The sequence below is a fragment of the Piliocolobus tephrosceles genome, chromosome 14 (genome assembly GCF_002776525.5).
Source record: "Piliocolobus tephrosceles isolate RC106 chromosome 14, ASM277652v3, whole genome shotgun sequence".
NCBI classification, from domain to species: domain Eukaryota; kingdom Metazoa; phylum Chordata; class Mammalia; order Primates; family Cercopithecidae; genus Piliocolobus; species Piliocolobus tephrosceles.
In genome coordinates this window covers 28,543,116-28,559,185 of record NC_045447.1, presented here as the reverse complement: position 1 = coordinate 28,559,185, position 16,070 = coordinate 28,543,116, and the positions used below count along the sequence as shown (strand labels likewise).

Here is a 16,070-nt window from a genome sequence, read left to right as displayed (position 1 = left end):
CCTATATCTTTAGGTGTATGTATTTTTGTGACTAGAAATTCAACATAGACCTCAAACTCAATATGTCTAAAACCATATACATAATCTTTTCCCCCATCACCAACTCCTTTTCTTAGAATTCTTACCTTAGCCAACAGACTCTTCAATAAACTTGGTCAAACTGAAGCCAGTCATTCACTGCTATGCACTGAACTGTGTCCCCACCAAATTCATATGTTGAAGCCCTAACTCCCAACATGGTGGTATTTAGAATGGAGCCTTTGGGAGGTGATTGGATTTAGATGAGTTCATGAGGGTAGGGCCCACATGATGGGACTAGGGTTTGTATAAGAAGAGACACCAGAAAGTTTGCTCTCTCTCTCCCTGCCATATGAGGATACAGTGAGAAGGTGGCTGTCTACAAGCCAGGAAGGGGGCTCTCACCAGGAACGAACCATACTGGTACCCTGATCTCAGACTTCCAGCCTGCAGGACTACAAGAATATTAATTTCATTTATTTTTATTTTTTTATTTTTGAGGCAGAGTTTCACTCTTGTTGCCCAGGCTGGAGTGCAGTGGCGCGATCTCACCTCACTGCAACCTCTGCCTCCTGGGTTCAAGCAATTCTCTTGCCTCAGCCTCCCAAGTAGCCGGGGGCCCGCCACCATGCCTGGCTAATTTTTATTTTTTTATTTTTAGTAGAGATGGGGTTTCACCATTTGGCCAAGCTGGTCTCAAACTCCTGACCTCAGGTGATCTACTTGTCTTGGACTCCCAAAGTGCTGGGATTACAGGTGTGAGCCACTGCACCTGGCCAATTTCAGTTATTAAAACCACTTTGTGTATGGTTTTTTTTTTTTTATTTTTTATGGTAACCTGAGCGGACTAAGACAGCTACGAAGGGTGTCAATTGGAACTCTGCAATATTTATGGATTCTCAATCATCCTGGCCATCCTTATGCCTCTGGTCAGTAAACTATTTCCTTAGGTGGTTACCGTAAGAGTTTCTTGGTTTTATTTTGCTGTTCCTTCAATCTACCTTTTACTCTTCCATCATTGTTGATATTTTAAAGATAAAAATGTTTTTTTAACCAGAAAAGAAATATACATTCATTATAAAAATATCATAAAGAAGAAAATAAAAATCACCTGTAATCGCACCACTTAGAGAAGAGATAGTTGAAAACAAGAACACACTAAATTAAACCAACACAAAAAAACCACTGCCCCACCTCACTTGATAATGCCATTTCCTTTTGAAATACCTTTAATGACTCTTAATTCAACTGAAGGAAAAAGTGTGCATTTCTTGGGGGACATAAACAGGCTCATTACAGCCCAACACTATGTTATGTTTTAGCTTCTTTCTCTATCACGTCTTCCTTTTCTTCTCCTCTATATACACTGTGCTACTGCTTTGAGGATCAGTCAACCATTCCTCCTCACACAAAACCCATTCATGGCTCCGTGCCCTCTGCACGCAGAGCTCCTTCTGTCTGAGCTGCCTTTCCCTGTTCTTCTGACTCATCCTTCAAGACTCAGGCTGGTTAAATTCAGCAGATGTTTATGAAGCTACCAATAATGTGCTGTCTACAATACCAGGCACTGGACTTACACTGATGAAAAAGGATTTCTTCTTCTAAGAGATAATTCTAAGGGAAAATTCATACATAAATACTTTCCAATATAGTGTGGTTAATGCAGCAGTGGAGGCATGCAGAGTGAGAGAAGAACTGAAAGAAAAAGCTCAATGAGAATGGGCTGGGCTCAGGGAAATCTTTCAGACATGGATCTTGAGGATTTAGAGTTAATCTCATGCAGAAGGAAGATATGGAGAGTTTCTAGGCAAAGGAGTGGGTAGATTGCAAGAAAGAATTCTATAGCATGATGTGTATGGTAGATACTAAGGGTGTCCATCCACATCCCCAGAGGTTCCCTCTACCATTGTGAGTGCTACAGTTTCTAATGGTCCCACACCTACTCCATGTGTGGACATGTATCAATAGGCTAATCTAAGTGGAAAAGGCAGAAGGGGACATGAAGAGGGCACAGCCATAAATTAAAAGAGTTAGGCTCTAGGAACGCAATTTGAGAGACTCATTTTAACTCTTCTGGAATTCTCTGTTTCTTCATTTCTAAAATAGTAGCATAACTACTCTATTAAATTCACATGATCATTGTGACAAAAACACTGAGTAAATTTTGTAAAAATATTTGGGTAATTAGGCATAAATGGTATTACAAGGAAGTTTCAGTTTTGGCACTGGCTTCCTGTGCAAGTATATTTTACAAAGAGGCAAAGAATGATAGACCATGTTTTAAATTTATCCAGTGATTTCATCAAAATCATCTTATTAGATGTTGCCCTAGTATTATAAAATAATTACATGATTTTCAAAAGCAACCTCTATATTAATCTCCCAATACTCCCATCTTACAACAACCTGTCTAAAGTTTCTAATTTGTCTCTGTTTCTCTTTCCTTCCCCTCCAAATTAATCTCCCCAATCCATTTCTTTATAAATCACCCTTGCTCCCTAAATTCATTAAATGTCCTGAGCCTCCTTCTCTGCCTTCTCCTCATAGCAAAATGCATGTGTCCTTGACTCTACAGCTCTGTGCTTTGGGTCTTCCATTTCTGGAACCTCAACACTCAGATGGTGCCTTACTGGCTGGATTGGCACTTGGCAAATGCTCAGCGTGTGGATACACGTCCAAGGATCTGTCTGTATGTTTCATTCATCTCTTCAGTTATTCTGGGGTTTAAGGAAGAGTGGGCTTTCTCTCTTATTTTTCATTTGTCCCAAGTTTCTCTCCCAGGAGAAGCATAATAAATGCTTCTTAGATATTAACTCAGATATTAACTTTCAGTGCTATCCCTGCACTTGGGAGTCCTTTTGTCCTCTGATTAGAGACCTCTTTGTTGTTTAGGAATTTTCATATACACCCTATTACTTCTTTCTGCTCATGCCCAGAATCACTTAAGCTGCCCTTCCTGCCATCTCCCCAGCCATCTTAAAATCCATCAGTGACTCCCTATTGATTTTAGGGTGAAAACCTCAATCCTTAATCCACCCTACATGGCTTTATGTGATTTGGCCATGTCTGCCCTCTCTACCTGATTGCCTTGCCTTCCCTCTTTCAGCCTGCATTTCAGATACATCAATCTTTTTCTAGCTCTTTCAACAAGGCCCAGTCCCCTTCACTAATTAGTGCCTGATCATCCTTGAGAGTTAGGGACATCTCCACAAGCCTCCATGGACTCCCCATTCTACATCAGCTCCCTGGTTACAGGCTTTCATAGAATGATGTTCCTTTCCTCCATAGTACTTGCCTCAGTGTGAAATTACACATCATTTAGTGTGATTATGTGATGAACACCTCACTCCCTGGCCACAATAAAAGCTTCTGGAGAGCAGGGACCACATGACTTTTGCTCACCATTGGGTTTCCGATGACTTGCATAGGTGCCTGGCCCTCCTAGTGAGTGCTTAGGACGTATTATTTGAATTCACAAGTAGATCAATTTTGGTTTGATCCACATGGATCTTCGTAGTATTAAAAGTGAAACAATGTATGGACAATTTTTTTTTTTTTTTTGAGACAGAGTCTCTCTCTGTTGCCCAGGGTGGAGTGCAGTGGTGAGATCTTGGCTCACTGCAACCTTTACCTCCTGGGTTTTCAAGCAATTCTCCTGCCTCAGCCTCCCAAGTAGCTGGAATTACAGGCACCTGTCACCACACCTGGATAATTTGTTTTTTGCGTGTTTTTAGCAGAGATAGGGTTTCACCATTTTGGCCAGGGTGGTCTAAAACTCCTGACCTCGTGATCCACTCACCTCAGCCTCCCAAAGTGCTAGGATTACAGGCCTGAGCCACTGCACCCGGCCAAGAATTTCTAATAAATAAAATAAGTATTGTATTTGAGGCTTTGCAAAGGCATCTCATCACATTTTTATGAAGTTTTTTTTGTATATGTTTATTAGTATAAATTTTTATTTTTAGTATTTTTGTGCTATATTTATTAGTATACTTATCCTAGTTTCATACAAACTTACTTCTAGAATATATTAGTCAGTTTCTAATACTTTAATTCATTTTTGCCTATTTAATTTTCTTTTATCTAGGCACCATTTTGTATACCTGAAACAAATGAGCAAAGTAAAAGGTAATGTCATATGCATATATTTCTATAGATGTATCCAGATGGAACAAGCTTATTGCCATGTACAATGCTGAGAACCTGGGTCACCTAATGAAATTTAGTTTGCAATTCTTCAAACTAAAACTCCTGGGATATTTATTAAAAAGTATTTTTTAGAAGATAGGTCAAGATCTATTTGAAAAGGGCCATAAAAGATGGATAGCCATGGTCCTGCTTATATACTGATTACAAAACAAAACAAAACAAAACAATCCTTAAAATAAACAAAAAATACCAGTAATTAATCTCCTTGGAAGACAGTTTAGCAACCAGCTGTTAGTTCAGCATGCTTCTTGGTAGTCTTAATGTAGATCTTCAAAGGCATTTCTCACACAGAGAGGCAAACAGCTTACCTAGGAAAAAAGCTTCTAATAACCCACAGTTAGGATAATCAGGGAGTAGGAAATGAGAGAGAGAGAGCCATTAATCTTTGTTTGAAACCAAGGACAAAAATGCTAGCAAACCTGATGTCCATTTAAGGAGCATCACCTCTACAGTTCAACAGAATTGTACTCATTTTGTTAAAACATACCAGGTATGGGCAAACCAACAGAGAGGCCAGCACCACCGTCAGATAATTTCCCATCGATGTAGACTTTCCAGACGCCATTGGCACTTGTCCAAGTGATTGCAATATGATGCCATCTGCCATCATTCACTGAGGGACAATTTGTTATCTTTTCCTTGCCATTCACATAAAGAACCCAGCTGTGGAGAGAAAGATTCCAGGGAATGTAGTCATTAGCCATATGTTGCAATCCTTACTGTGGGGCATGTTACTATTTTTCTTCTTTTCCTTTTTTTTTTTTGTGGGTAAAGTACTTTGTGTAAACCCATTACTCTTCTTTTTTTCTCCATTTGGTCACATTTTGTAAAAGCAGATTTGATTTACTAATTATACTTGATTGCAGCTCACTGAAAATTGGTTTGTGTTCTTAAACACTGAGGGGTAGGAAAAAGTCTTAGGATGAGCCAGAAGAAGTTGCTCCAATTTGAGACAGTTTACCAACTGGCTGTTTTGGAGAGAATGAGTCAAGAATGGAAAGGGTGAGAATTGTGTAAATGCCAGACTGACATCCTTCTTCCAGAATGTAAGTTTCTTAAGACCAAGAACAAATTTCAGATGGTTCGTAGATGCTTCATCAAACAAACAATAAGTCTGTTTGATGGTTGCTGCTGTGGTATGAATATTTGTGTGCTCTCTTGTGTGCTCTCAAAATTTATGTATTGAAATGTAATCACCAATGTGATTAGGAGGTGGAGTGTTTGGGAAGTGATTAGGTCATGAAGGCTCTGACGAGACCACTTGCACCTTCACCATGTGAAGGCATAGTAAGAAGGTGCCATCTGTGGACAGGAACGTAGGGCCTCCCCAGACACTAACTATGCTGGCACCTTGATCTTGAAGCCTCCAGAACTGTGAGAAATACATTTCCGTTCTTTACAAGCTATCAAGTCTATGCAATTTATTGTAGCAGCCTGAATGGACTAAGACAGTTGCTCATGCACTCATATGTTAGACAAAGTATGCCAATCCAAAGAAAAGAATATTTGAAACAACAAGGATGGCCAGCCAGAAGATGTTTCCAACAACTGTGTCATTCAGGGAAATAACAAAGTTAATAAGCAGTTTAAAGTGAAAAATCCTCAAAATCAAATGGAGAAAAAGAAACGATTAGAGAAAGTTGATGATGAAGATAAAAGTTCATTGACTACTTCTCCCAGCATCTTATCAGATCTTGTTTACAGATGTTTATGAAAAAATATTTTTTGCGATATTAATGGTTTCTGCATTTTTCCAGTTTCTCTCCTTAATTAAGGAGGCAACAGATTCTCTCTCTATATTTTGTCTCAAAGGAGGGTTTTTGCAAACTTCTTGGATTTTTGTTTTTTAACAGATCTAGTAAATAAAGAAGAATAGTATTTGAGGATGGGAGATTTCTACCAGAATAGTGAGATTCCCTTGGATTGCGGATAGAAAAAAAAAGCTCAGTGGGTTTTGAACACCAACAACCTGCTCATAAGTAGAATTTCGGTGGATCTGAGAGGAAAAGACCATGTGGTGCACCACAGAATCTAACCACATTGAAGTTATGGACCTGACGTTTTGCCAAGGATTTCACATGTTTAAAAAGCAGTGGTTTTAAAGGGACCATAAAGGCTGGGTCAGTGGACAGCTCAGTGATAATGTCGACAGTTGACCAGTGATGGAAGTTCTGCTTAAGTCTGTGGCTCTTTGGCAAGACTCTGGGTACAACTAAGGTTGGCTCTCCTGACAACCCAGGGGGATGGGGCCCTGAAGTTGGAATTAGTGGATTCTAAAAAAATATGCACACTGAGTTTGTATACTGATTTGTATGCAATACACTTGTCTCCCAAGGGTCAATGATGTCACTGAAATCCCTTAACTTTTAGAGGTCCTATTATATAAAAGAAAGAGTATCAGTATTTGAGTCAGAGTTTGAGACTTAGCCCTGCTACTTCCAAGGTGTGAGATTTGGGGCAAGTCATTTAGACTTTCTGAAACTTTATTCTACTGTCTGTAAAATGGGCACAGTTCCTCAGGTCATTGTGAGTATCAGAAGAAGTAATACATATGAAAATACTTAGTAAAAAGCAAGATACAATACATGTTTGAGGTATTATCACTAAAATTTTACCTTCTTACAGAACTTGTTCAGATGCTCCATTTGATTATTGATACCCTGCTGTTTTCTGAGAACAACTGACCCTCTACTTTCCCATTTCCCATCCTCAATGTCAGTTCTAATTTGGCTCCAACATAAGGTCTTAAGCACAGCCTTCCCGATGCTTCTGCTTACCCATTATAATCAGTCAGAAGCAAAGTATTGTCGCTGCCATTATCAACTGCATAGGAGATTGGTGTTCCATAGTTCATGTCATCAGAGGATTTCATCCAGAAGGTACAGGTTAGAGCATGGAGAGATGGGAGCACACCATCTAGCATGACGTATCCATAGATGCCAGAAACTTCAAAATCCAGGTTAAAGCCTGTAGACTGTTCTGTAATGAATAAGAAGTGTGCAGACAGTGGCACTTGGAAGACATTTCCAATTGTCAAAGGAAGCAGTGCTATTGTCAAAGAAGCTCATTTCAGTGAATATGATTATTTACTTAAGAAGCAGTTTCAAAATTAAATAAATATTATTTACAAAATACATAGTGCATTCTTTTAAATAAAATAATCAGTGAGTATACAAGATAGGAAAAGCATTCAATAGCGAAAGGAAGCAGAGAAACAGGAAGTAGTTGGAAGGAGAGGTGGAAACTGAAATGCTACTAAAGCCAGGAGATACTAAAGCATGTCTGTATGCTAATGAGAATGACTCAGTAGAGAGGAAGTAATTGATGTCACAGGAGAGAAGGAGGAGGATCTGCAAGGGTAACATGCTACCCTATTTAGGACTCTGGCTTTTCCCTAGTTCATGAGCAATTCAGCTCTGCCCCAAATCTGCATAGCCCACTCAATAAAACAAGTCTTACAGCTAAAAGACTCCAGTCTCCTGAGAAAGTATTTAGATTTGATCTGCTGATTCTCAAACATGTTCATGGATTCTCACCTCTGAAGTCAAGTGGCTTATCAAAGTATCCTTTTTATTATAAATAAGTAGAATGTGAAGAGCTCTACTAAATTCAGTTTTCTCTATTTCCCCCCTAAATTTTTAAGCTTTAATTTCATCATCTGTGCCACTGAGGATAATAGTAATAGTACCTAGTTTGTTGGATGGCTGTGAAGATTAAATGAGTACAAAGTCTTTGGCATAGTTTTTGGCCTATGGGCAGTGCTTGGTGCAGGCAAAATTGGTATTGTTATTACAGTACTATTTTTAGTATTGTTATTAATAACACTGAGTTGATATATACCTGTTTCACACCTGCTGCCTGAAAATCCTGGTTGACATTTACAACTGTATGAATTTAATTCATCCACACAGGTGGCCTGATTTCTACATGGGTTAGACTGACATTCATTGATGTTCAATTCACAGTGTGATCCTGTGAAGCCGGCTGCACACAGGCATCTGAAAGAAAACAAAATGTTGTAACAATTAGAACAGTTGTAGGAAGTCTCCCATTTATGACAATCTTATCTGAAAAGACTTTGAAAATCAAAATGCTGGAACATATTTTCAACATCAAAATGCTTTAATTGTAGATTACTTTTTCCAGTTCACCTGATTAAATCTATATAAGATAAGATGCATTAGAAATGTTGTAGTAGCAAAAATAAAGTAGAAAGTAGTTCTGGTCCAGGTGAAATACAATTAACACATTGTGGTTTCTCTCCTCATAGGAGTTCTCAGAAAAATATGAAAAGTTCAGATGCTGTTCTAAAGGCTTTTATATGTTAAGCCAATTTTCGTAACAGTGAGGCAATACTAGTATTATTCCCATTTTACAGATGAGCTAAACTCTGGCTCAGAGAGGTTAAAGAATTTGCCCAAGTTCTATTGCTATCAAGTGGTGGAGTGGGATTTTGAATCAACCTATATCCTTTTTCTTAATCAGGATGCTATACAGTTTCTGCACTATGCAACAAACCATTTTAAACTCATCAGAATGGAAAGTATATCTGGTAATGTCAAATGTTGACAGGAGTGTCATAAAATAGGAAGTCCCATATAGTGAGTAGGACTACAATTTGGCAATGTCCTGAGAAGTTGAGAGTTTGTGTTCCCAGAACCCTATAAATTCATTTCTTGTTTTCTGCTCTAGGAGATAATTACACAAGGTGCACAGGGACCCATATAACAAATGTTCATAGCAGCATCATTCTAAATGTCTATGGAGAGGAGAATAAGAAAATGAATCATAGTGTAATTAAGTCCATCATGTAATGAAATACTAAGGAGCAATTGAAATGAACAAACCAGAGCCAAATGTAACCACCTTGATAATACTTGAAAATATGCTGTGTGGAAAAAAAAAATTGCAAAAAGAATATGTATGTTATGATGCCACTTATGTAACATGTAAGTTATATACTGTTTATAGAAGTCATATATGTAGCAAAATATAAACCCAAATAAAGAAAGATATATTCAGACTTCAGGACAGTGATTACTGCTGGGGGAAGAAGGTGAATATGTGTGTGTGTGTATGTGTGTGTGCGCACACGCATGTGTATGCGTGTGTGTGTTGAAGGGAATCCAGCCCTACCTTTAGAACTTATGTCTTTAAAACAAAAGATGTGAATCAAATATGGCAAAATACTAAGGTTTGATAATCACAGTGATCAGTACATGACTTTTATTATTCTTTGTAATTTTCCGTGTGACTGAAATAGTTTGTAATTTAAAAAGACTGGCACTAAATGCAAGTTAATGTTATCATTACTAGCATATTCATATGAAAACCTCTTTGATACTGACCTAACAGTGACTAACAGGAATAACTGGTGGTTGGCGGATTTAAGCAAAACTCTCATTTGGAATTGGGGGATCTTTACTGGGTCTATGCATTTGATGGTAAATCTATTTTGACTATAATTTCACTCACCTTTGTCCTCCTGTGTTTGGTGTCATTACAACATTATCATATCCTCATCTATGAAACAGATTCACTTTGTCAACAACCTACATTCCTTCTGAATTGGGAACGTGTACTTTCACCTTTCTTCTAGTTAGGATTTAGACAACTTTGGTATTCATCAATCATTTTAAACCCAGGAAAGAGTTTGGAACTCGTTGTTCATCTGGAAACTTCTCATTGCCTACAGTTAGGTATATGCCAGAAAATGTCAAACACCCATAAGAAAGCAGCGCTACATGATAAGACCTCATTTCCATATTGAAGGTGAGGATATTGTGGGAGGATGGTAACAGAAGGGGGCTGAAGTAGAAGGAAGGGGATTGGGAAATTTTGCAATTGGGCTAGACCTCTTTTGTTCTTTTTTGGTTTTTACTTTTGTAAACTTATAACACCAGCAGCACCTTGAGGACAATACAGTTTTCTAAAATTTTGTAAGCAAGAGAAATCTGTCTTGTGTACTACAGATGTGCTGTCTTCTGTACTCCCCTGCAAAGAGTGGGGGATGGAACAGGATAGTCTTGATAATGGCAACAGGAGAGGGTTGTGTTTCAAACTGTATTCTACTGACACTTAAGAGCTGCCTCAGGGAGACATAGTCTTTCTTCCCCTCAAACACTACTATTTTCAGCCATAAAAGCTTAGCTTTTATTATTTTACTTTTTTACATTCATGTTAGATTTCTTTTAACAAAAGGTTACTAAAAGTTTCAAAATTGTGGACATAGAATATAGATGAGCACTATCACAATATGACTGCAGATTCCATTTTGATTTTATCTGGTGTAAAAACTTCAGCTAAAGCACAGGTGGATCACCTGAGGTCAGGAGTTTGAGACCAGCCTGGCCAACATGGTGAAACCCCATTTCTGCTAAAAATACAAAAGTTAGCCAGGCCTGGTGGCGGGCACCTGTAATCCCAGCTACTCGGGAGGTTGAGGCAGGAGAATCGCTTGAACCCAGGAGAAGGAGGTTACAGTGAGCTGAGATCCCACCATTGTACTCCAGCCTGGGCAACAAGAGCAAAACTTCATCTCAAAAATATAAAAATAAATAAATAAATAAAATATGGGCTTTGTCTAGTGCTACTGTGTTTTCTTCTGAGTAATTATATTTCCTTTCATCTTTTATGACTTCCCCAGTATAGAATGTTAGTTCCCAAACATGGCTGTGCATCAGAATCATCTGGAAACTTAAGCCATAACAGGTTGCCTATTTTAAAATGGTAGACTCTACTCAGGGCTTAGTGAAGCAGAAATGGCGGTGGGAATATTCAACTATAGCCTATCCTCGGGCAAGCATTTGAAAATGGCTGACTTGAGACTCAAAGCAATATTCCATAAAGGCTGCAGAAACACTGACTAGTTTAGAAAAATAAAAAAAAAAAAGTGAAAAGAATCAGACTTAGCCTTCACCTGAAGCTATTGGCACCGTCTTTACAGGTAGCTCCATTTTTGCATGGCCGGCTGAGACACTCATCCACGTTCTTTCCACATCGGGTACCCAAAAATCCAGGTGGGCATTTGCATAAGAATCCCCCAACCTGGTCTTCACAGACTGCATTATTTAAGCATGGGTTTGACTGGCATTCATTGACTTCTGTTTCACAATGCAGGCCTGAGGATGGAGAAGGAAGAGAAACAGCCCAAATGATTAACTCCCTGGGAACACTGTAATTAAAGTGTTGACTCCCTGGAGGATGCTGCTTCTAGAGGCTTGGAATGGAGGCTGTGGCGCCACTGCCACATCAAACTGGTTTGAGATCCATTCTGTAATGGGCTCTGGCTTTTGCAAGTCATTTTTTTGTGGACTCTGAGTTTTTTTTTTTTTTTTTTTTTTTTCTTGAGACAGAGTCTCGCTCTGTCTCCCAGGCTGGAGTACAGTGGCGCCATCTCGGCTCACTGCAAACTTCACCTCCTGGGTTCAAGCGATTTTCCTGCCTCAGTCTCCTGAGTAGCTGGGGCTACAGGCACCCATCACCACACCTGGCTAATTTTTGTATTTTTTTAGTAGAGACAGTGTTTCACCATTTTGGCCAAGATGGTCTTGAAATCCTGAGCTCAAGTAATCCACCTTCCTCGGCCTCCCAAAATGCTGGGATTACAGGCGTGAACCACCATGCCCATCCGATAATCTGCTTTTTTAAATCTTATTTTTTTTGAAATTAAGTTTGGTAATAGACATCTAATTGAGATAATGTTAAGAAATAAAGCTAGTAAATTCCATTCAAAACTTGCTTCTTTCTTTCATCTTGCCTTTTTCCTTTACTTGCCACTTTCTTTCTTGGATTTACCCTTTAGCAATTAAGCATACACTTTTAAACCATATTATTGTGCATCTGTCTGCAATATGATATTACATGATATGTCTCCAGTTCCTTCTTGAAAGTTTGCCTTAACACACACACACACCACATACACAAATTATTTTTTGCTGAACCATTTCAGAGTAAATTGCAGACCTGCAGGCCCTTTCACCCCAAACATCTCAGCATATATTTCCTCAAAAAATGAAGACTTTCTCTTACATAATCACCATGCAGTCATAAAATCCAAAAATTCACATTAATATATATCATGTTAAGAAATGTACTAATTTGTGGTGGTTTACAAGATTTTAAGACAACTTGGGAAGACTGGAAACATCTTACCTACATATCCTTTCACACATGTGCAACGATAGCCAGCCACACCATCAACACAGATTCCTTTATTTAAACAAGGACTGGAGCTACACTCGTTTATATTTTCTTCACACCGCAGACCTGCAAAGAATTATTAATCTTTGAACTGGAGAAAACTTGAAAGGACTTTAAGACCAATAGTTTCCAAGCAAGTTGTTCAGGCATTGGAATAGGGAAATTGGAAGTCATGGCTAACATGTTTGTGATAAATTTAACTCTTTGCCAAACATGTTGAAATAAAATGTTTCTTCTATTCTGTGAACTGCAAATTTTTTCTAGCAAGAATCCTAACATATTCAGCATGCAATGGAAAATGATAACTATGAATATCTGACCATTTTTTTTAGTTAAAAAGATGCGTGATTTTGTTTTAAAATTATCCTCCTTATTTGTTTGCAAGTTGTTCTCTTTTTGAGTTTATTCCTTTTAGAGTTAAGTGGTAACAGTTACAGCGTTGCAGTTACAAAGTTGGCAAAAATTATGGGAGAAATATATTGAATGAAGAAAATAACTCATTTTCTTCTGCAAATTAGGGAAACACAGCCAAATTTCTGTGCAGCTGTCCCATGTTTTGTGTGAACATAATTTGAGAACAACTGATGTAATTCATATCCTTTATTTTACACATCTAGAATTAGATCCAAAGAGGTTTGTGACATTGCCAAGGACAGGCACAGAAATGAGCCTAGAACCATAAATCTTCACATTCAAGAACATACGTACAAAGACTCCTTGGGTTGAAGAGTTTAGGATGCTTAAATTTATAACTCATGGAATTATGTAACACATATCTAATAATTTATGTACCTTGACATTAAAATATGCTAAAAGGAAATTTCACAATGAAAGTTGTTTTTACGAGAATAGTAAATCTAACATAAAATCTACACTTTCATATAGACCATAATGAACACTTTTTTTTCCACAGTAAATCCACACAATAAACATAATGTCTAATAAATAATACACATAATGCATTTCACATCTAGTAAATATATATTTATTTTATTTAGAAACTTGGTTCTACTTTTCTCATAGTATGTGTCTACCATTCTGGTCACAAGTTTTTACTATGATTCAACTCCAGGTGTCACTAACATGAGATTTGGAATTTTAAATAAATAAATGTAGGATGCAGGTGCATAATTTTAATACGGTCTATGGAAATGCAACCATAGGCAGATAGTGGAGAGGAAAGAGCATGATAAAGAAAAATGGGAACCAGGCCAGCAATCTGGATGTGGTTCCAGCTGTTGAATACACACCCTTAGTTAGGGGTGATGAGTCTGCTGGTCTGCAGTTGGTCTCACAGCATGTGGGCCTCTCAGAGTATAAGCTCAGAGCAATTTGTTTCAAGATACATGTGATGTGGCCCCTAAACATAGGCCTGGGACTACCAGTGTTGCATGGATTTGAGATACAGAAAATATATGAGTTGTTCCAAATGATTACTACTGTAAATTATGTTAAACATTTTCATGTCTCTACGGAAATTGTTTTTAGATACACATAAAGTTATGGTTCCTCTGAAATGTTATCAGGATTTTACTAAACTTTTTAAGATATAGAAAATTATATACCCACATGTATTAAAATATATATTCAGATATCTTTTTAGTATAATAATGATTTTATGAATTAGGTACAATGCTGGATGATTTATTTGATCTTAGTACTCTCCATAATAATATCATGGGGTCATTACTATTTATAAAGTAGTAAATCCTAGTCTATTTTATTAGAATATATCATCAGTATTATAATAATTATAATGTGGGTTAACAAGGAAATTGAGAATAAGATCACTGTTTCTGAACTATTTTTGTGAGAAGGTGCTGAAAACTGTGACTCTTGACTTAAGACATACACTTAGAGAAATCTCCAAACTGCTTTCCACAGTAACTGAACTAATGGACATTCCTAAAAAAGTGTATAAGCATTCTGTGTTTTTCTATAACCTTGCCAGCATGTGTTATTTTTTGACTCTTTAATAATAGCCATTCTGGCCGAAGGCAGTGACTCAGGCCTGTAATCCCAGCACTTTGGGAGGCTGCGGCGGGTGGATTACCGGAGGTCAGGAGTTTGAGACCAGCCTGACCAATATGGTGAAACCCTGTCTCTACTAAAAATACAAAAAATTAGCCGGGCATGGTAGCATGTGCCTGTAGTCTCAGCTACTTGGGAGGCTAAGACAGGAGAATTGTTTGAACCTGGGAGGCAGAGGGGGTAGTGAGCTGAGCTCATGCCACTGCATTCCAGCCTGGGCGACAGAGTGAGACTCCATCTCAAAAAATACACAAATTAAAAAAAAAAAAGCCAATCTGACTGGTGTGAGATGGTATCTCATTGTCGTTTTGATTGGCCTTTTCTGATGATTAGTGATGATGAGCTTTTTTTCGTGTTTGTTGGTTGCTTATTGTCATCTTAGAGAAGTGTCTGTTCATGTCCTTTGCCCACTATTTAATGAGGTTATTTGTGTTTTGCTTGTTGATTTGTTTAAGCTCCTCATAGATTCTGAGTACTAGGCCTTTGTCAGATGCATAGTTTTCAAGTATTTTCTCCCATTCTGTAGGTTGCCTGTTTACTCCATTGATGCTTTCTTCTGCAGTGCAGAAGCTCTTCAATTTAATTAGCTCCTACTTGTTAATTTTTGTTTTTGTTGCAATTGCTTTTAGGGACTCAGCCATAAATCCTTTGCCAAGGCCGATGTCAAGAAGGGTATTTCCTGGGTTTTCTTTTCTTTTTTTTTTTTTAGTATAAACAAATCATACTTATTACACACTTAGTTTGCTAAGATTGATGAGCATAATAAAAACACTCTATTAGGTACAGCATGATAAAAATATTTCAAGAAATAGTCACAAAGTACCACTATGTGCAAGGCATTATGCTAGGTTCTGTAGAGACATCAATATAAGTGCAGTGTGTTCTCTAATCTCCCGATTATAATCAAATTGAAAGGAGTGTTACTTTTAGGAAAGAAATGTACAGTGTAAAAATATATTTGTTAAATCTCTCTATAGATAACATATACCATAGAAATACAAAGGAGAAATGTTACTAACAGCTGAAGAACAGAAGAATTCTGAGAGGTGAACTAAATTATGGATGTATTAGCCCATTCTCATGCTGCTAATAAAGACATATCTGAGACTGAGTAGTTTATAAAGGAAAGACATTTAGTTGACTCATAGCTCTGCATGGCTGGAGAGACCTCACGATCATGGCAGAATATGAAGGAAGAACAAAGGCACATCTTACATGTAGCAAGCAGGACAGCATGTGCAGGGAAGCTGCCCTTCATAAAACCATCAGATCTCATGAGACTTACTCTCATGAGAACAGCATGGGGAAACCTGCCCCCATGATTCAATTACCTCCCACCATGTCCCTCCCACTGACATATGGGGATTATGGGAGCTACAATTCAAGATGAGATTTGGGTGGGGACACAGACAAACCATATCAATGGGAGAATGAGGGGTTCTAACAAATGTTTTTGTCAAATCAAAAGAAGACAATTCTGCCTGCCATCAAAGCATAGAATTTGAAGGAAAAAATATTTTAATGTATTATTCTCACTTATATGTGTCTTTTTTTTTTTATTTTTTTATTATACTTTAAGTTCTAGGGTACATGTGCATAACGTGCAGGTT

At 37.8% G+C, this 16,070-nt stretch overlaps 1 protein-coding gene across 1 annotated transcript in view; it reads right to left on the bottom strand.

The window, feature by feature from the left end:
• The window catches only part of SVEP1 (sushi, von Willebrand factor type A, EGF and pentraxin domain containing 1), a 234,079-nt gene that overhangs the window by 80,876 nt on the left and 137,133 nt on the right, over positions 1 to 16,070 (bottom strand). The window contains exons 23-27 of the mRNA XM_023202055.3: positions 12,382 to 12,495; positions 11,147 to 11,348; positions 8,068 to 8,225; positions 7,005 to 7,206; positions 4,715 to 4,890 (exon numbers count right to left, since the gene is read on the bottom strand). Coding sequence (XP_023057823.2) covers positions 4,715 to 4,890; positions 7,005 to 7,206; positions 8,068 to 8,225; positions 11,147 to 11,348; positions 12,382 to 12,495 — 852 coding nt within the window. The remainder of the gene's footprint in view (positions 1 to 4,714; positions 4,891 to 7,004; positions 7,207 to 8,067; positions 8,226 to 11,146; positions 11,349 to 12,381; positions 12,496 to 16,070) is intronic.